Source organism: Balaenoptera borealis, assembly GCF_965194805.1.
Source record: "Balaenoptera borealis genome assembly, chromosome: 17".
In the NCBI taxonomy this organism is placed as follows: Eukaryota; Metazoa; Chordata; class Mammalia; order Artiodactyla; family Balaenopteridae; genus Balaenoptera; species Balaenoptera borealis.
Window position 1 is genome coordinate 20,164,208 of NC_138876.1, and position 21,579 is coordinate 20,185,786.

At 41.8% G+C, this 21,579-nt stretch overlaps 1 protein-coding gene and 1 long non-coding RNA gene across 8 annotated transcripts in view; one reads left to right on the forward strand and one right to left on the reverse strand.

Annotated features, from left to right (window-relative positions):
* Positions 1–21,579, forward strand: part of SAMD12 (sterile alpha motif domain containing 12) — a 488,950-nt gene that overhangs the window by 214,332 nt on the left and 253,039 nt on the right. Inside the window, exon 5 of one of the 5 annotated variants that reach the window (XM_082364476.1) lies at positions 10,569–10,712. The exons of the other annotated variants lie outside the window; for them this stretch is intronic. Coding sequence (XP_082220602.1) covers positions 10,569–10,603 — 35 coding nt within the window. The 3' untranslated portion in view covers positions 10,604–10,712. Of the gene's footprint in view, positions 1–10,568; positions 10,713–21,579 lie in introns of those variants that run through there. 5 annotated transcript variants of the gene reach the window in all.
* On the reverse strand, positions 1,130–17,737 carry LOC309615169. 3 transcript variants are annotated; one of them, XR_014236561.1, is made up of 6 exons: positions 13,740–17,737; positions 10,719–10,749; positions 10,153–10,179; positions 9,741–9,867; positions 5,639–5,863; positions 1,130–5,319 (listed from the first exon to the last, which is right to left on the reverse strand). It is a non-coding gene; the product is annotated as an uncharacterized lncRNA (long non-coding RNA). The 3 variants fall into 3 exon arrangements; XR_014236562.1 differs by having other exon boundaries at positions 5,230–5,319; positions 9,741–10,179; XR_014236563.1 differs by having other exon boundaries at positions 5,234–5,319; positions 5,635–5,863; positions 9,741–10,179.

Genomic DNA, 21,579 nt, shown 5'->3' on the forward strand with positions numbered 1-21,579 from the left:
TGTCTGTCCCTCTGGTGACATTTGTCAATGAGGCAAGGAGGAATTCCTAGTTGGTTATTTAGAAAATAATAAAAATTTAAAAATAAAGTTGAGGTTTTTGTCCATGCATTGTCCTTCCTGGTTTAATGAATACAGAAATACAGGGCTGACCTCCCTTTTCTCCCTTCAGAGTTTTCCCCTTAGTTTATTTTATCATTTTGTGATTTATTTTCCTTTAGGAATGCATTGTGTTTATTTTAACCTAATTGCCTCATAGGAAATATTGGAGCCAAGCATTTCAGGGAAGGCTTTGTATATTTTACTTCCTTGAGACTCTTTTCTGGTCAGAGGGAAGTACTTAAATCTGGTTTAATCCAGCTTATATAACCTCGTTAAATCAACATTCCCCAGCCTCCTGAGGTCATTGAACCTTGTAGTATTCATCCATGGAAAATACTTTCCGTGACCAACCATAGAGACAAAACAAAAAAAAAATGTCAGTAAGACTTGTTATCTCTTTGCACATAACGATTTCCATCGATTGTTAAAATTTATTAACAGGAAATACTTACTCCATCTAGCTTTCTTTATAGTCTGGAACATGATGGCTGAGAAAGAACGTAATAAAATCTGTGAAGTCATTAGTGGCAAGGACCAAAGGGCTTTCAGAATTGTTTTCCAAATTTTCAAATTCTAGGACAAAGTGGTTTATCTTTTCTTTCTTCCTCTCTCCCTCCCTCCCTCCTTCTCTCACTTCTTTCTTTCTTCCTTCGTTCCTTTCTTTCTTTCTCTTTTTCTTTCTCTCTTTCTTTCTCTTTCTCTTTCTTTTTCTTTCTTTCCTTCTTTCTCTTTCTTTCTTTCTTTCTCTTTCTTTCTTTCTCCTCTCCTATCCTTTCCTTCCTTTCCTCCCCTCCTCCCTTCCTCCCCTTCCTTCCTTCCTTCCTTCCATACAGTAAAGCACCCAAATCTTAAATGTACAGTTCAATAAATTTTTACATATGTGCATACACTCATGTAAACCTTACTCAGCTCATAACGTAGAATCTTTCTATCTTTCCAACAGGGTCCCTTCGGCCTCCTCCCAGCTGACTATCTTCAGAGTGAACCATTGTTCTTACCCCTGCTATCATAGATTAGTTCTACATATTTTTAAAATTCTTTTATTTCTGGCTTTTTTCACTCAATATTTTCTCTGTGCAGTTTCTCTACGTTGTTGAGTATAACTGTAACCTGTGGTTTTTCACTGTTGAATAATATTTAATTGTATGAATATCTTCTAATTTCTCTATTCCATTGCTGAGGGACATTGGATAATTTCCAGTTTGGGGCTCTTTTGATTAAAGGTACTAAGAATATTCTTGTACATATCTTTTGATAGAAAGAAGCACTCACTTCCATACCAAGGAATGGAGTTCCTGGATCTTTTAGCCTGAATAGATACTCCAAAGTTTTCAAAAGTGATTATTCTAGTTTACACTTTGACCAGCAGTTCATGATAATTCAAGTTTTTCCACATCCTTATCAACACTTGGTATTGTCAGTGCTTTCAATTTTAGCCATCCTAGGAGAGTTGTAAGAAAAGTTTATTCTTGAATTAAAACCAAGACAATTTTAAGATGAATGAATCAAAGTATAGGTTCAAGCAGAGGGCCATTAATCTTACAGAGCTTATTGGAGTGCCACAAGTAGAAAATAGTAAGAGATTTGTTGAGTTGATGTTTATTTAAATATAGCCCCCAGACCACCTGCCTCAGCCTCATTCAGGATGCTTGGTAAATATACATACTCCTGGCTTTAACCCTGATCCACTGAGTCAGAATTCCTGTCCTCAAATTCTACATGTGTACCAAACTCCCTTAGTAACCCTTATAGACATTGAAGAGTGTATGTACACCACTACATACATATTTGAATGACAGAGATCTCAAATGGCAATGTAGAAACTGGGTTAAATCTATGTTGATTGTATTTTGAGGCTAACAATTGAGGTACTCTGAAATCAAGACAGCCTCAGAAAATCTCAGTCACCCTTGATGTCCACAGATCTCACATATGGATAATTGGAATTCCGCGGGGAAAAGAGAATGAGGCCAAGGAAATATTTGAATTTTCTTCAGGAGGCTGAGAATTTTCCAAAGTTAGTGCAGACACAAAACCATAGATCCTAGGAGCTCAGAGAACACAAAACAGGACAAATACCAAAAATCAATCAGTCAAACAAACAAAACACATGTAGAAACTGAGGATAAAGGAACTTAAAATATTGTTCAAATTGACCAAGCAAATACGTGAAACAGCTAGAATTTAACCCCAGGCAATCTGACTCCAGAACTCCTACTCGTTTTCTTTCCATCTTTATTAAGGTATAATTGGCAAATAAAAATTATATATATTTAAGGTGTTTGACTTGATGTCTTGATATAGGTATGTATTGTGAGGGAAAGAAACTTCTACTCTTAACCATTCTGCTGTACGCATCTTCATTTAAAAAAAGAAACCACACTACCGCACACGCACATAAGATCATATATTATGTGTAACATAAATGTGTAGCAGACTTTATTCCCCATTTCCACTGAGAGAGCCCAATTTGCTCAACAGGTTAGAGCCCATTTTATCTCTTTACCTTTGTTTTCATTAACCCTGTTGCAACAGCAACCTGGTTGAAATGAACAAATCCTCTTTAACTCTTGGAGTTGCATTGAAGGAACTGGCAGGCTGGCATGAAGATACAGTATTTCCTACACTGGCAGATGCTAGCCTCATCTCTTCAGTGTGTGGAGAGATGCAATAAATCAGGAAAGAGGCTCTGTACGCAATTCAGAATGCAGGGTGTGTGGGTGGACTCTCGACAGGGATTCTGATAAATTTTAGAGATTGCTTACCAGCAAGTTCCTTTTACCCCATTTCACTGTTTTTTGGTAGGTTTCTCCTTTTTAAATGGCTTGTAGCAACTAGTTACTAGTATCAGAATTTTTTTTTTTAACAAAGGACAACAATAAAAGACAAACAGGACCAGGCCTTACAAAAGATTTGTCTAATCAAAGGTCATATGGTGAAATCTAAAGATGCTTAAAATTTTTAGATAATTTTTAGATAATTCTGCTCTGATTATTTGGGTAAATGCCAGCATCTGCTTCTTGTTGTTTCTGCTGTATCAGTCCAGTGCCCCTACTTCCATATCTCCTCTCTCCCCAACTCACGTGCACACTCAGAAGAATGTTTACTACAAGCCATTGCTCTTTACTAGGAGGGAAACAGGGAAGGAGATTTCTAAGGATTAGGTTACATTCCATAGATGAAAGGTTGTGGTTTTACACACAATAATATCATTCAGCCTTTGACCCCTCTGGCTCTTCTGGCTGTAACAGTTCCCTTGTAAACCCTAATCCCTGGACACTGTCAGTGTAGATACCATACAGGACTTGCATCTCTGTCAAGAAAACTTTCAAAGTTTTATCTCCTTGATGTTTCAGTGTTATTTCTCCATTTGCCTCTCCTGCATCTTACATATTTCTGTCTGATATTCTGATCTATGAGGACTTGCCTTTGATTAAGGGCCTTGCTCCTTAAATGTTCTTTTTCAGTTTCTCCACTTTATCAAAAGATTGGAGGCACCTCTGGTGACCCAACATCTCTGGCATGCTAAATCTGGGTGTCAAATGCAAACTTTGATTTGACAAGCCTCTTCCATTTCTAATTTCAATACTGATTTAGCAATACTGAATTATTTCTTTTTGTAGGCATATGATTTTCTTCTCAAACTTCCCTGTGTTACATAGGTTTTTCATAATTAAAGGCAGTGGATTGTTTAGAATCTAATCTTGGACACATGTGCCTTTTTTCTTATGGAAAGACAAGGAAATGGAACTTCATAAATCAGAATATTCGGCTTAAATGTAATTTATAAGGAACAAATACAGGACATGTAAATCATGCTCAAGAAAGGCTTACTTTCATCTTACAAGTCGGATTGAAAAATCATGTGGCTACATTTCTAAGTGATGAAAAGACATTCTGAAAATAAAATGTCAAGGTTAAATGTAGAGGCACATTTAGTGGATATTTGAGCAATCCCAATGTCCTCAAAAGTTTGTGTGTGTGTGTGTGTGTGTGTGTGTTCCCAGCGATGAATCTCATGACTTAGCTCATTTAAAAGGTGAATTCTCATCAGGGCTAACTTCTGTGTCCTCATGAGCTTTTAACGTTTCAGTATTTTAAAGAAAGCCTAGAGCTGTAATAATCCAATCCAGAAAATATACAGGACTCGAGGCAAAAAGAAGCCTGGAAGACTACTGCTTTACCGTCAAAGAAAATCTGAAAGAACTGTTATAGATTCAAATTTCAACTGTGTCCAGATTTCATAGCACTCTATGATTAAGGGAGAAATCTAGGAATAGTCACTACAGACACTTGTGTTCCTTATGTTAGAAGCAAGATATGAAAATAGTTCAGATGGCTAGGACTGGGATGACATGCCACTGGAAGATGCAGCCCAAACCAATAGAAATTTGATGCTTGGGTAGAGATTCATGATTTTAGAATCGACAATTCTATAAAGTCATTTCTAAGGATGGTATCATCTTATTCTTCAGTTTAGGCACATTTTGAAGCTATTCTTTACTGTAATAGTGAAGTTGTAACATTTGACATCTTTATGTAGAAGACTTAATTTAACCAATATAGTTTTTGTCGACTCCAAGCTGTTGATGTTATGATAGCAATGCGTTTATCAGTTATAAGATGTTTTTTCAATCTCAGTTCTGTTTTTATGGGCTGATCAGTACTCAGCTCTTCCTTTGACAGAGACTGTCTCCTGGCTTGTGAGGGTGTATGTTCTCACGGTCACAACATGATGGAGTGTGTGTGCTGATTTACAGATTTTTGTAGCTGAAGGCATGTATTCTGCTATGCTCCGTTACTCTGCATACAAAGGAAAACATTTCGATTGTAAAAAGCAAGCTCACTTGAGTTACTGAGAAGATGTAGCTTCTGCAAGGGGTAAAGGACAATGCTACATTTCCCTGTGGCTTTGTTGTTTGTGAATATGACTTACTTGTGTATCCAGGTGTCTCCTGATTTAAGGAGACCCAGTATACAAAATCTAAATTTGTAAAATGAGGGATCCATGAGTCTGTATTTGTTCTTCTTATTCTCTTGTTAAAGTCACAGCTTTTTACAATAACTTTGACAATAACTTTTTACAATAGTGCCAAATTAATATTCAGTGTGGTACAGGGCTTGAAGTCTGGGAGTGCCAGATTTGACCCAAAGCATCAATTCTTCTTGCTGGGAGGTTTTTGTCAGGATCTTTAACCTCTCTGGGCTTAATTTTCTCATCTGAAAAAATCGGAGAAGTAATTGTGCTTATATGTAAGAATCTGATGCGATAATTCATGTCAAGCATATAGATATTTGTATGTGTATGAAAATATATGTGTATCTGCATATATACATATGTATTTATGATTTACATAGTGCTCAAATACAGAGTGCGCTATTATTACATAGCGCTCACAGTGTTTTATGGAAAATGAGACACATGTATAAAATCAATAGATGATGTACACATACCATTTTTAGCAGCAGATTTATCTTAGTAATTATGTATTGCAGAGACCACTATTCATTTTCATTCCCTGCACACACACTTACTTACTATGGAGGTGGGTGACCTAGAGGCGTACTGGATGGGGCAGTGAAGCCATCTGGGCTGTTTTAAAATCATCACAGGCAACATGTCATGTTCATGTCAGAGACTCGATCGGGCACCCCTTTCCCCAGTAAATCCCTGTCAGAGTTTGGGTTCCCCAGAAAGCAGGCTCAGAGAAGGAGATCTGGGTGTTAGGAGTTTGTTGGGTGGTGTCCTCCTATTCGCCACCTGCTGGGAAAGTGAAAGATGCAGAATTCAGGCTGTGATTCAGTCATGACAAGATCTCAACCAGCCCCAGTTCTGGAGCTGGGGTTGACCTTTGGAGTTCACTGGGGGCTGGGCTAGCTGGGAGCTGGACTTTTACACCTTCTTCCTCCCACCCACCCCACCAGTCATTGGATCCTGGCTGCTTTCAGGAAGAGGGTCGTGACCTCGGGCAAAGTGGCTCTTTTCAGCCCAGGGCATTGCCCAGAAGGGCCGACAGCTGAGAGCAGTCAGCAGGCAACTCTCACTCCCAGCAGCTGGGGAGTTCTTTAGGCCTTACGGGGGATCTGAGTGACATGGCACAGAGTCTCCCATTCAGTAGAACCGATTATTGTCAGAAATTGATTTGGCCTAAGTTATCTGGTCTCTACTTTTCTCTTGTCTTTCTCCCTCTATTTTTTCCTTCTCTCCCACCCTTCCATCAGTCACTTATCGTTGGCCTGCTATGCAGCGGGCACTCTAGTGAGGTCTAGAAATTAAAATATTTTTAAAGAGAGATTCTCTTCCCTTTCCAAAGCTGCTATTCACATGCAGAGACAAGCCAGGCAGCAAAATGGGCAGAAGCGATGAACTATGGAGTTGGAAAAATAATAATTCAAAATTCTGCTGTCTCTTACCATCTATGTGATTGTGTCAGTAAAATTCTCAAGCCACATTTTCCTCATTTTTAAAATAGGGATAACAGTTAAACCTATCCAGAGGACTGTCCCAAAGAATAAATTAAAGAATGAGAAATTATTCACATTTATACCCAGCCCATCCTAATTGTCCAATAGATTATTGATGTTTTTATTATTGATAATAATGATGATGTCAAAGGTTTATGAATCCATTTCCATGTAACTCCTTTACCTTTGTTGAGTAAAATAAAAGATACCTCAGCTAGGAGGAAAGCTCAGTGATTGAATGACCTGATGTGTTAGACTCTACCCTTCACATACTCTGTACACTAGGGGTGCTGTGCGTCAAGGGCCTTCCATTGCAAGGTATGCTCTAGTGACTACTCCTGGCTGGACTCCTCAGCGTTCAGCACAAATGGTCCCTTCTCTTTCTTGAACCACGCTCATTCTGACACCTCATTCTCCCAGATTTTTTCCCTGTCTCCAGTCATTCATTAGCAGTGTGTCCCCGTTGGCCTGTCTCACTGATCTACCCACTCAGTGCGAGAGGTCCTCAAAGGATCAGCCTTAGGGCCTCTCCTCTGTCCATTCCCCTTTCTCTTTGACAGTGGGTTTATATGTCAACTCTATGATGGTGGCTCCCAAGCTAAACTCCAGACCTGACTTCTCTTTGAAGCTCCAAGCTTATACTCCACGCCCATTTTGCATTTCTCTTGAATATCTCATAGGCATGGGCAGTTCAGATTTATTCCGTGTCCTGACCAGAAGTATTGATCTTTTCCTTCTGACTTGTTCACTCAGTGTTCTCCATGTCAGCAGTGGCCCTTTCTTTTATTTTATTGACCAAGTGAGAAACACAGGGATGATTCTTGCTCTCCATTTCTTTCTTGCCTCAATACCTAATCTACCACCAAACCCTTTCATTCTACATTCAAAATATCTCCTCTCTTCACATCTTTATCACCACCTTCTAGTAGAAGCCACCGTCATCTATGGGCTCAACAACAGCTCCAGTTTCCTAGCTAGTTTCCCTCCTTCCAGATGTCACCTAGACCCTCAACTGGGACATTTTTTTATAGCCAAAGAGAGTTTTTAAATATAAATTGTATCCTGTCACTGCCCTGCTTAAAACTGTATTTTGACTTCGCATCACAGTTGGAGTAAGTAATGGGATCCTTGATCTTGCCTCCAAGACCAAGAATGATCTTACACTTGCCTGCCCTTCTATCCTCATCTCAAGCCACTGACCTCTTCTATCCTCATCTCAAGCCACTGACCTCTTCTATCCTCATCTCAAGCCATTGGCCTCCACCCGTCCCACAACCCTACCTCACCTTGCTGGCCTTCTTGCCTTCACTGAAAGTAGTAGTCTACACAGAATATTTGCATATTTTTTTTCTTCTGCCTCCACCCTCTTTCACTTTACTCTTCACTGGTCTTTCTCATCCTTCAGATAGTAGTGTACTTCCCTCACTAAACTGCAGCTCTGTGAGTACAGAGACCATATGGATTGTATTCACTGCTATACCCAGCACCTAGCCTAGTGGCTGCATTAGAAGATCATTGTTTTGTTTGTTTGTTTTGTTGGGTTTTTGTTTTGGTTGCGTTGGGTCTTCGTTGCTGTGCGTGAGCTTTCTCTAGTTGCAGCGAGCAGGGGCTACTCTTCGTTGAGGTGCGCAGGCTTCTCATTGCGGTAGCTTCTTTTGCTGTGGAGCATGGGCTCTAGGCACGTGTGCTTCAGTAGTTGTGGCTCGCGGGCTTCAGTAGTTGTGGCTCATGGGCTCTAGAGCTCAGGCTCAATAGTTGTGGCGCACGGGCTTAGTTGCTCTGTGGCATGTGGGATCTTCCCAGACCAGGTTTTGAACCTGTGTCCCCTGCATTGACAGGCGGATTCTTAACCACTGTGCCACCAGGGAAGCCCCAAGATCATTGTTTATTAAATGAAGGCTGAACCAAAGCAGGCATAGCCTTTCTAGACACAGCGTGAATTTGAATCAGGTGTCTTGGTTCTAGTCTCTGCTCTGCTAATTACTAGGCATGTGACTTTGGGCAGGTCCTTTCACTTTTCTGGGCTGTTTTTTTACTTTCATAATGGGGATGATACCATCTCTTCTCCCTTTCTCACAGGGCCATTCATTCAGCAAAACTTTAACAAATATCTACCATGTGCCGAGCACTGGAGCTACTCAGTTAAATGAAACCCACATTCTCTTTATAAAGAGCCTAGAATTTGGAATGGAAGAGAGTCATGTGAACAAATTCATGATTATATTATAATATAGTAAGTGTAATGCTAGAAACAAGGCACACCTTTATGAAATCTCTACTTTAATTTGAAAGAAATGTATTGAGTCAGGTACTATGCTAGGCACTTTCAAATTTACTGCCTAATTTTACTTTCACATAGAAAGCTCAAAGCGTTGAAAATCCGTATTCTCATTTTACAGATGAGGAAACTGTGACTCAGTGGCCTTAAGTAAGCTGCTCCAGCTCATAGCGCTAACCCAAGCTTTCTACTCCAAGTTCAGGTTGCTTTCCCAAAATCAAACAAACAAACAAAATTAAACTAAGTTGTGATTATATTATTGCTAGAAGAATGAGTTAACTAATATTGAACTGAAGTATTTTATAGCCAAATCTAAGTCAGAAGAGAAAGTTGTAACAAAGAATCTCACTTTTCCTTCAACTTCCACTTTTTTCCTAGCTTTCTCTGGGTCCATTTTTATTATCACTTATGATTGATTATAGAAAGAGTCTATTATTGGCTATAGTGTGTCTTTATTTGTACCCACAGTAAACAAAGTGTTTCCTACAACAATGATTTGAAACTTTCTGAGGTTAGAGAACCCTTGTATGTGACATTTTGCTCCCAAAATACTGACCCTAGTGTGTGGTTACTGGAGAAAACCCAAGTGGGTATTGCTTTGTTTTCTTTCCAAATAATTCTTGAAATGTCTTATTGCACCTTACAGTTCTTTAGAGAGAGCTCAATTAGAGATTAAACATATGAGATATACATCCTATAATAATGGAATTATAAAAAAAAGGAAGTAAGGACAGCTAAGTGACCTGAGCCCTCAAGCAGTGGCTGAGAGTCACAGTGAGGGAAGCAGTGTACAATGTAGGTATTGGTATAATTATAAACTGGCTGTACCGTGCAAGGCGGATGTATAGTACATTTCACCTGTGGGAACAGAGGGACCCATGGCTCATCAGAAACTCACCTGTAGCAAATCCTCAGTCTTAGGACTGGTCATCATCATCATCATCCATTGATAACTTCTGTTGAAAGCTTATGGGCCAGGCACTGTGCTTTCTATGTATCATCTCATTTAATCTTCATAAATATGCCTAGGACAGAGATAGTGTTATCATACTCATTAGTAAGGTGAGTAAATGAAGACTTACATCAGGTTAAGTAACTTGTGTAAGGTAGCATGACATGTAATTGGTGGAGACGTGTTTTGCACCCAAGCATCTGACTCCACGTGTGTGCCCTTGACCATCATAAAGCCATTGGTCCGTGCTGTCAGGGTCATCCAGTTCCCCCTTCCCCTGTGCTGCCAGTCTTCAGGGGTGATCTAATTCATCACAGCAAGAGCTCTCTCCCTTCCTCTTTCACTCTGTTCTTCCCACCTGCCTCCTGCTCCAGCATCGTAATCCCTGGGATGAGAGAAGGGAGAGAAGAAAGCTGTCATCCATGCGTGTCTCTAGTTCCACAGTCCTTAGCACCATCACTCACCTGGGCTACCAGGGGGCTGTTGCAACCCTGAAAGTCTTTTTGCAAAGTCAAGGTACTGGCACTACAGACGTGGCATCACATGTACCTGCAGTTGCAACATGGGACTGTTCCCTTCAGAGTCTACCACAACCTCTAACTCGAGTTTCCCTTGACAAAGTTCATTTTGACACTGTCCAAATCTTATTTCACTAGGTTATTAAGCAGTATTCTGAATGTTGGCAATAGAAAAGTGAAAAGATACACCCTCGCTTTAAGGACCTTTAAGTAGGGGAAGAGACACCTGTAACAGCACCTTATACTTTACCTGTAGGTTCCGAGGGAAGCCAAGGAGAAAGTAAGATCTGAGCCAACCCTTGAAGCCCATCAGACAAGAAGTGGGGAGGGAAGACATGAGAAGGCAGAACATGTAGGGAGACATGGATAAAGCAAACACCGAAGACGGTCTGATCATGCTGCTTACCTTATTCCAGCATAACTTTTAGTGATGTAACCTGTTGACATCAAATTTTGGACTTTAAGTTCGGTGAGCTTATTTTTTTTTTAGTATCTTTATTGGCATATAATTGCTTTACAATGGTGTGTGAGTTTCTGCTCTATAACAACGTGAGTCAGCTATACATATACATATATCCCCATATCTCCTCCCTCTTGCGTCTCCCTCCCACCCTCCCTATCCCACCCCTCTAGGTGGTCACAAAGCACCGAGCTGATCTCCCTGTGCTATGTGGCTGCTTCCTACTAGCTATCTATTTTACATTTGGTAGTGTATATATGGCCATGCCACTCTCTCACGTCGTCCCATCTTACCCTTCCCCCTCCCTGTGTCCTCAAGTCCATTCTCTATGTCTGCGTCTTTATTCCTGTCGGTGAGCTTATTTTTACTCCCTCTTGGAGGACAGAAGGGAACATTATGTAGATGTGCATCCTTTATTGTCTCTTCAGCATTGAAGCAATGCCAGACAGTGTCAATTTTTATGGTCTTGGTTTCCTCAAAATTTTGTCACATCAAATAGGAGAACCTTATTTCACTTCCATTACTCTTTTATTCATGAGGACCCTTCAGTTAAACCTCATTGGAAGTGTTGTGGTTATGGGCTTTGAGGCATTTCAAGATCAAATGCATGGAAATTTTTACTTGTAGAACTGAATTGGGATCCTTGTTCGTCTTGTACGCTTTGGAACTTTATCTCCATGAATGTGTTTCCTCATCCTTAAAATGGAGAAAAGAATGCTTCCCAGGGTGATTTGTGGATTAAATGGAGTAATGGATGGGAATGGGCCTAACACATAGTAGGTGCTTTTCTCAAAAGTATGTTTTGTGTTGGTTTGCCTCCTTATCTACCTGAGTCCCATGAACGTCTCTTGGATTAGCATTTTGAGAATCAGTTAGTTGAAAGCAAACATCTACATCAGTGGTTCTCAACCAAGGGTGAATTTGCCCTCCAGCAGACATTTGGCAAAAATCTGAAGACTTTTTTTTTTTTTTTTGGCCACACAACGTGGCATGTGGGATCTTAGCTCCCTGACCAGGGACTGAACCCTTGCCCCCTACAGTGGAAGTGCGGAATCTTAACCACTGGACCGCCAAGGAAGTCCCTGAAGACATTTTTGACTGTCACAACTGGGAGTAGGTGCTACTGGAATCTAGTTGGTAGAGGCCAGGGATGCTGCAAAACATCCTACAGTGCCCAGGACTGCTCCCCACAACAAGGAATTACCCAGCCCCAAATGTCAGTAGCACCCAAATAGACAAGGTCAAGCAGGTAAGACCCACTCTACTTGCATGTCATATTGATGACTTCTGAAATTTGGGATGTAGTAAATCAAATTTTCTTTTCCTTTTTACCACTACCTCCTGAGAAAGGATACCCACTGTCCTCATGAGGATGCCATCCTTTCAGGTGCTTCCATCATAGTTTCGGAGTGAACTACAGCACTCCCTGTAGGATTTTGGGTGGGACCCTTAGCTTTCTTTAGGTCTACTTCCTAAAAATGGCAATGACACTCTCTATTCTACTGCCTTCATTGAGTACTTAATCAGCACAACATGGGGGAGAGGGTATCATTTCATCCCCAGTTTACAAGTGAAAAAACTGAAGCCTAGAAAGGTGGATCATCACAACAGTAACCGTGGAGCAAATAAACGGTCAATCCAGCCCTGACTTTCAACTCCAAACCCAAGACCTCTTTCTTTTTCACCAAAGCTTTCCTAATAGATCGTATGGTCCTCATGGTCATTGCTATAGGTTTTATCACATAATTGCTTTTAGGATGTTTAATACCTGCAGGTAACTCTTCAGCTCCCCAAAGGCAGGAGCACTGTTTCCATCTCTTCTGCTGAATGTTTCTGGAGCTGGGCTAGTACTCACTTGTTAATCTTTCTACCAAAGAAATCCCTGGTATTAATAAAGTCCAACATTGAAAAGCTTAAGAAAAAAAAACGAATCTCTAGGTATCAGGAAGAGAAAGTCGAAGTAGCTTTGAAACATTTTTAAACATCCCTTTGGCATTGGGTCACTGGCTCAGATGAATTCGTGTGGAGAGGCCAGCAAGCCCAGTGCCTGCCTCTTCAGCAGATGAGCACTGTACATGTCGGGCTGTTATGGCCATGGGTGGAATATCGAGGGGGAGGGGGAGGCTGTCTGCAGACATCTCACGTGCTTCCTGGTAATTAATTTTAAAAGATGCCTGATGCATGGTGGGCTGCTCACCTAGTGACATTCAGTTAACAGAGAATCCCCAAGACAATGCATACAAATTCTGACAAATAAAAGCAAATGTACCAAGAGGTCTGGTTTACCTATCAAAACCAGAAAAGACCTTGAAGGTGGTTTATGATATCATAAATCTTCGGCTATAGTCTCCGATATGTTGATACTATACTTCTTCGCTTGGAAAATCTGCTCTGAGGTACAAGGGAAGTAATTACTGAGTCTTCCCAGGGACTAAAACGGAATCCCCAAACAAAATGTTTTAAGGTTTTCTTAAATTAATTTTTGGAGGGGATTTGGTAACTCTTTGTGTTACCAGCAACATCAAGGATTTAACCTTTAATTTACTGCCTGGAAGCTGTGTATTCCTTCTTGGAGAGCTGAAAAATAGTGCACAGCCATATTTCCCCTCTGTTTGAAAAGCACTATAAAATTTCTTTCTGACTTTATATTTCGGGTGAGAATTAGCATTATTTTAGTTTCCTCCTGTTAACATCATTGGCACCTGAATATATTCAACCAAAAACCTAGATTGTCTAAAACCGTCTTTTTTATCCTGGGATAAAACATAATGGAAAAGAATATAAAAAAGAATGTATGTATGTGTATAACTGAGTCACCTTGCTCAACAGCAGAAATTAACACAACATTGGAAATCAACTATACTTCAGTAAAAAAAAATAAATTAAAAAAATAAAAAAAGTCTTTTTACCCAAGACTGGTTTAAGAAAATCAATATACAGTTCCCATCAGTATGGTAAATTACTTACAGTGATCTCAATGCAAATGTCCATTAACCCTTCTCTTCCTCAGCACAGGGAAGGGGCCTTTAATTTACTGCTAATCGTTCTGAATGTAACCAAGTAAGTGACCAGGCTTGGCAGTGGGCTGCCTTCTCAGGTAGGAGTGAGAGGAGACTTATTGGTCTTGGAAGGTTTTGTGCACATTCTCGCCAGGAAATGAAGCAATGGGTTGGCTGACCTCAGAGTCTGTTCACTCCGGTACTGGTGATTTGCAGTCGCCCTCAGGAAATCAGGCACTGGGTTGGGGGTTACCTAAGAAGATAGGTTTGCGCTGCACGTGAGGTTATAAAAAACGGAAGGCCTGTTCACACTGGTCATCAGCCACCCTTGGTCTCGTTTGCTGTTAATCTAGAACAGACCTCACGGGGCGGAATCTCAGAACCTGAAGTCCATTCCAAAAGTCACTTGAAACCCTGAAGGCAAGGTTGCCTGAATCCCTTTCCATTGCAAGTGGGAGGGACATGGGGGAGGAAAGGTTAAAAGTCAGATGTTGAAAGTGGCAACTTGTGAGTCAAATATGACCCATGTACATGCTTTGTTTAGCTTTCATAATATGGGGGGAAAGGGCAAATTTTAAATTGGGAGGTTTTGTGAAACTTCTGGATTTTCCATTCTTCACTTAAAAATAGGAGCAGTAGCAACACTCAGCCTGTATTCTAGCATAGCAAAAATGGGTTAGAATTGCACATTTTAGAAAAAAACAACGACAAAATATCCCATCCACTGTCATCCACCAAGTCCCAGTGGTCCCTTAGATTGGTCCTCTTCACGCAGTTATGTTATCCTGACGACATTTGAGTTTGTAATAACCTCAGGTGTAATTGGATAAGGAGGTGGCCCCAGGTGCATCAAACATACAGAAGTATGCAGTTGGACTTAAGATGTATTCCACATTGTATAATAATTAAAATACCAAAATTTGCCAGTGATTAACTTTTTGAAAGTAAGTTACCGTGGCTTCTCATTATTCTTACTTGCCTACAGCCTGATGGGCTTTCTTGAAATGATGATAAGCAGAACAGTACAGCAGCTCAACTGAGAATTACAGATAAGCTTGGCTCTGTAAGTCAAGATTCTCTTGAGTACACGTGGTACAAATGAGCTCAACTCGCTCCCCGCCCCTCCCCCTCCATATTGACTCATATAAATGAGAAGCCCAGGGGTATCTGACTTCAGGCAAGGCTGTTTTTAGGAAATCAAATAATGTTATCTTATTTACCTCCCTCTCTCCCTCCCCCCCCACCTCCCTCCTCTCACCACCCCCCCTTTCTCTTTCTCAGCTCTGCTTTCTCTGTTGGCTTAATTCTCTAGCAAATTCTCTCCATATGGTGGCAGAGACAGCCACTGACAGCAAGTCTAAGCTTATATTGCCCCTTGGGACGTGATCTAAGTAAGAAAGGGAGAGAACTTCCCTCTTAGAAACCATAGCAATTCTACTAAATTTTATTTGCCCTGTCTGGGTCACACACCCAGCATTAAGAAATTTGTTCAGTGCCTCCATTGAGTCAGGCTCTAGCTAGGTGGTCGGAAACATCCTTACATGATGGGAGGAGGTGGGGGGGGAATCAGAAAATAAAAGGTAAACATAAGAAGAAAAGTATGTAGTCCTTTAGAAATGAAAAGTCCTGTAGTAAAAGCCCCACCAGTTGAGGAGGAGCAGCCCTCCCTGCCAAAGGCAAAACATAGCCCCTTTCACCAGAAGTAGGCAGGGATACAGTGCAAGGCAAAAACGAGGCATTCGTAATCTGCAAAGGAGTGTTTTATGACTGTGCACATCGTCTTGTGTCTCAGATGTGCTGCTTCAGGTTGGGCAGAAAAAGGAAAAAAAGACTAAAACTGGATGCCCTGTAAGGTAGGCACCCCGAAATGGCATGTGAGACTCGTATGATGTGCTCCCCGCCCAGCCGTGTCAAGCTTCCCAGAGTTCCCTAAAGTGGACCATTTGGTCGTCATTTCCGTCTCTGCCGAAGCTGTTTCCTGTGCCTCCAGTGCCCTTCCCCCTCCTACTCACTCTCCTGACTTGTGTTTTTTTTTAATTCAAGGACCTCAGCTAAGTTAGGTGCCCCTCCTGTGGGCTCTGGAAGAATCTGTACTTGTCCCACTGGCAGGGAAGTTACCTTTCTGCTCCTGGTTCTTCATCGTGAAATGTGTCCAGTCCCTGGTACAGACCTAGACCTTGTGTGATGAAGGAAGGATGAATTTGTTTCACAGCCCCTCGCAAAGGCCCCTCAGTCCCCTGTCGTTCTTCACTGTGGGAAGACTGTAGGGCGGTGGCCATCACAGCCTTGCGCATCGTGAAGTTATGCCCGTGTCCGCGCTGCTTGCCTTTCAGTCCTCAGAGACAGTGACCTTTTCTGGCCCTCAGGCTCCCTACACGAGACTTGGCAGAAGCCTGGTTGGGGAGCATGTCAGGCTATGGGAAGGATTCCTGGGCAGCAGTTTAGAGAGGTAGTTATAGAGCATGGCTTCTACGTATATTTGTCTCCTAGATCTGCAGCTTAGTAAGTATGTGACCTTTAGCTATGTTTAGTAGCTATTGATCAATTATAGATAATAAAAGTGTCTTCACAGAATTGTTGAAAATGAGGTAATCCGTGTAAAGCTCTTAGAACAGTGTTTAACACTTAGTAACGGCCCGATCAATGTTTGCTATTATTATTGTGATGATGAGAAGGAAGGAGGAGGACGCATCCTCAGCCAGCCAAGAATGGTAGTGCCCAGACTGCGTCATCATGGTGGTTCCAATTTACAGAGGGTGTGTGTTTGTATTATGTCATTTGATCCTCACGGTCACCCTATGAAACAGTGTCATTTTCATTCCCATTGTAGAGATGAGGAGATTAAGACTCAGGTGTGATTTCCTGGGCATTTATCTATACCCTTTAGCTCATGATCCCATGCTTTTGTGATTACGCTTCTCTCCTTATATCTCTGTTCCACAAATTCTGATTTTGGAGTCATGGTGAGATTGAAGAAACATGGGTTCAGGCTGTGGTACCCTGATGGTATGCCCAGCATCTGTCACTCTGTTCACTCTGTTGCTCTCGCCCAGCCAGGACTGGGGTAGAGCTGGGGGCATCTACCTGGTGTGTGACACAGACCTTTACCTGGGATCAGATTTGGAGCTAACCCTGTGCACAAATGGCCGTTTGTTTGGGGAACTGTACAGTGACCTCTATTTCCAGAAGAAAAGAGGCCCTGTAACTCACACTCTTTGGGAAAAGTGGCATTCCCCAACCACTTGCAGGGGCACCAAGACTTTCCAGTAGGGTAGGAGCTGAAGTCACATCCTTTGCCCCCCTCCAGTTTACCCTGAAATTTCCTGTTGGGCCTTATAACATGTGGTCATTCATCTTGGAAAGCTGTGACAGGGCTTCTGTTACAATTCTCTGAACAGAATATGGGGGTCATCTGAACTAGAGACCACAAACCAGATTGGGCCTGAAAGTCAGAGACACCTGCCTAGACCCAAGTCTTCCTGCCGTTTCCTGTATGGTTTTATACTTTCTCTGAGACTCACTTCTCCGTGGAACACAATGAACCCTGTGCCATACTCAGAAATCTCAGAGGTTCCTTCCAACTTGTAACAGACTGCATAGTGGCCATTCAGAGATACAGGTCCTAATCCCTGGAACCTATAAACGTTACCTTATAAAGAAAAAGGTCTTCGTAGATGTGATTAAAGATCTTCGCAGGAGGAGATTTTCCAGGATTATTTAAGTGGGCCCTAAATCACATCACGTGTCCTTATAAGAGAGAGGCAGGATGAAATTTCATACACGGAAGAGGAGAAGGTGATGTGAAGATAGAGGCAGAGATTAGAGTGATGTGGCCACGAGCAAAGGAATGCTGGCAGCCAGCAGAAGCTAGAAGTATCAAAGAACGAATTCCCCCCTACAGCCTCCAGAGGGGATGTGGTCCTGCTGACATCGTGATTTCAGCCCAGTGACACCAATGTTAAGCTCTGGTTTTTGAACTACGAGGAGTAAATTTCTGTTGTTTGGAACCCCTGTATTTGTAACGTGTTAAGGCATCTGTGGGAAACTAATACACTGCTCCCTAAGTCTATTGTCAGTTACCTGTTCTTGCCGCCCATCTGCTCAGCAAAGCTTATAGTCTCACTTGGTGCTTGTTCCAAAGCAGAACAAGACACTTGTCTTTCTTTAAGCCTGTAGGAAGGTGAAGTGGTCATTTAGTCTCAAGTTCTCAATGCTGTTCAACTTGGCAGGTGTTCCTGTGTTCGACACCAACAAAATGCCACCTCCTTCCTGTTACGTTCAATTTCTCTTTGTCGGTATTGTCCTATCTGAGAGTCAGTGTCCAATCAAGTCTCTTGAAACAGAAAAGCCACTAATTTAACAACCTTGAGATCATCAGTAGTGAGTAAAGACAACAACATTCATTTAGTGGCTCTAAGTATATCCGTTCAATAAATATTTCTTGTGCACCAGCACGTGGGCAGCAATAGGGAACCTGTGACAGTGGAGAACCTGACAGGAAAGATACTTATTCTTATGGAGCTGGCATTGTATTAGGCCACATGCAATAAAGCTTTTGTGTATATGCTCACGCTTCAATTGCAGCAAAATTCTTATTTCCAAGATTGCTAGCAGAGCGTCAGATCCATGTTTCTACTGGGTGAACCTCCTCTTGGAATATTCCCTGTCTTGGATTTGTACAAGGAGTCCTGGGAAACAGTTTTAGCACCCAAGACAACTGTTGGGGTTAAGCAATACAGACCTTAGGTCATAAGAGGTCCCTCTGATTTCTCTAAATTCCATCACGACGTGCCTGTGCTCACCTTACCCCAGTCAACTCAGAGCTTTGGGATTTGAGGAGAGTATTGAACGAATGAAAACATTCTGGGGAGAGAAGAAGACTATCGTAACTGTCCTCCTTTGTTTAATTCCATACTTTTCATTACTTCTCTGCATCCCAGGTGCTCTCAAAAGAAAAAAAATAATAGCACTAATACTACCATGATTTCCTCCCTCTGGTACATCCTCTCTTGGAGCAGTGACTCAACTTCCTGCCCTGAAATGGTGCCCCCAGCCATTGGTGGCTCAGGTTGAAAGCCTGAGTCATCTCTGATGTCTGCCATTCTTTCATGCCCCACTTCTAGGTATTGTAATTCAGAATTCTACTACTTCTCACTATGTCTTCACCTCCACCCTAGTGCAGGGCACCCTCGCTTCCTGTTTTGACTGCCCTGGTGGTGTTCTGACTCTTCCCATCACTGCTACACCTACTCTCCACCCCCAGTTCGTTCCCCACATACTGACCAGAGGAATTCTTTTCAGACATGAGATTATGCCCAAGTCATCCCGTGCTCAAAACTTTCCCCATTTAGAATAAAATCCAAAGTCTTCACCAAGGCCTAGGAGGCCCTGTATGATCTGGCCCCTGCCTTCTTTTGGACCGCATTTCCTACATACTTATCTTGCCTACTTTGCCCTAGTCACACTAGTCTTCCTGCCATTCCTCTCATTGCCTTGACACTTCTGTGTGTTCCAGGATCACCTCTTCAGAGAGGCCTTTTCTCACCACCCGAACTACAACAGCACCATCCTTCCAGTAGGTGTCCCTGTCTACCCCTATATATCGGTTTATTTCTGTGTTGTCTGCCTCTCACACAAATGATAAGCTCCACAAAGGCAGAAGATACTACTCATCTCTATAGCTCCAATACCCAGAGTAGGGTCAGGCATATAATGGTGCTCGGTAAATACTTAATAAAGGAAAGAAGTAGAAGGCCCGGGTATGATCAATATGGAGGACTTTAAGCTTCTTCCAACTCCAACAATCTATGAGTCTGTGAAGGGCCCAGCAGCCTGGTCACCGAAATGCCGTTTAGAACCAGTTTGGAGTATCAGGAAGTTTAGCTGGTGCTTCTTTTTTTTTTTAATTTTTTTTTTTTTCTTTTTTTGGCTGCACTCCGAAGCATGTGGGATCTTCCCTGACCAGGGACCGAACTGGCGCCCTCTGCAGTGGAAGCACAGAGTCTTAACCACTGGATCACCAGGCCCAGTGCTTCTTTTTTGAGATTGGGTTGACTTTTCTCTCCTTGATCCCTCCCTGTGTAGGCAGCTGACCGCAGAGGCAGGTGGTTGTTCAAGACACTTGTGTGAGAAAAGGCAGGAATGTAAAAGCCATAATAGCACTCCTCTATCTTCTGCCTACCCTAGCAGCCTCCTGCATCTACATGGTTACTGGACTCTTTAAAAAAAATCTTGGCTTTATCCCGTAGTCTTGGTCTAAATCTTACTTACTCCCTAAGTCCCAGGTTAAATATCCTTTGCTCTCTGACAGCTCCTTGATACCCAGACTAGTTTAGCTCACGCAGTTCTGGGCTCCCATATTTGCTCTTTCTTAGGATTGACTCATCACATACCTGTAAACATTGATCGTTAACTGCCTTCCTTATCAGTCTGAAAGCTCCAGGAGTGGCCCTGTCTTGTTCCTCATTATCCCCAGCATGAATAACAAAGTGACAAGGACATAGTGCTCAAAAAGTGTTTGTTGAATTAACAATTGGATTTTTATGATAAGCAACAAAAAGTGACAGTATACATTGAAAAAAAAAAAAAAGATGCAATTGATGATTGACTGCTTATCACCTCCCTGACCCACACTTGTTTGGACACTCTTTATTTTGTGGTCAGCAGGGGGTGGTGGGTTAGGAGATGGCTAGGACGTTTGCTCCTGTAAATGATCTAATGTTTGTGAAGAGTTTTCAGAACCACAGACTTAAATGGCTCTGTAGAAACCATCCAAGAAAGGCAGCAAATCAGATTTTGTTCATAAATTCCTTGGTGTACAGATCACGATCTTTTCTAGAAGTTGTTTTATCAGGAAATTCTTTTATATAATTTCCCTTAATCTTTCTCCTGTCTAAGACTTCTATTTTCTTACCGCTGAAGATAAAGCACACCTAAAGGTGTAGTAGTAAGAATTAGGAAAAGCTCTCATGTTTTCAGTATTCTTTAACTTTTCTCATTTTTCCTTTCTATCAATGGAAATAATGAAAATAACAGCAAGAACATCTTTAGTCTCAGGGCTGAAACAACTTGAACAGTCAAGCCTATAAGAGGTGAAATGTTGATAGGTACAATTGTTTGTACCACACAATGTGAAATGCACAAACTTATATAACTGGTAGAGTTTTGTTACTTGTACATTCAGAGCTGATGCTATTAACCCAGGTAGGAGATAAAATTCTGATAGGGCTCATGTATCCACATTTTGATCAGTCAGAGGCATTGATGGAACGGTTGAAGCTGGAGGTTCCTGGGGGAAGGGGGCATCTTTGTTTCTTTGTCTGCAAAGAAATTGAACCATGCACACTGGAATAAAACCCTCCCTCTGCGCACTAATGATGGACCAACCAACCTCTCAGGACCAAAGCTCCCAAGTGTCTTACCAACACCTCAGCAACTCTGGCTGCTGAATGTCCCAGTTTGTAAAACCACAGCCCAAATAGGACCAGGAAGGGGAGGAGGAAGAGAATTAGATAATCTGAATTTCATGGGTTTTTGCAGTATTTGTTGTTGAGTTGAGGGCCTATAGAAAGAGCTAAATATCTGCTATTTGGAGACCAATTATCCACATAAATGATACCCAAGTCCCATTCAGTGTTTTCTGAACATCACTTCGGGATCAAGGTCTGACAGCAGAATACTTGAAGGCAAGGCTGTCCCGGAAGCCTGGGACTCCGACTCACCACTCCTTAGCTCTGCGCCTTTGAGTGTGCCAGTGCCCAGAAATTAGGAAAGGGATAGCAAAGGAAATCTGAAGCCATCAGTTGACT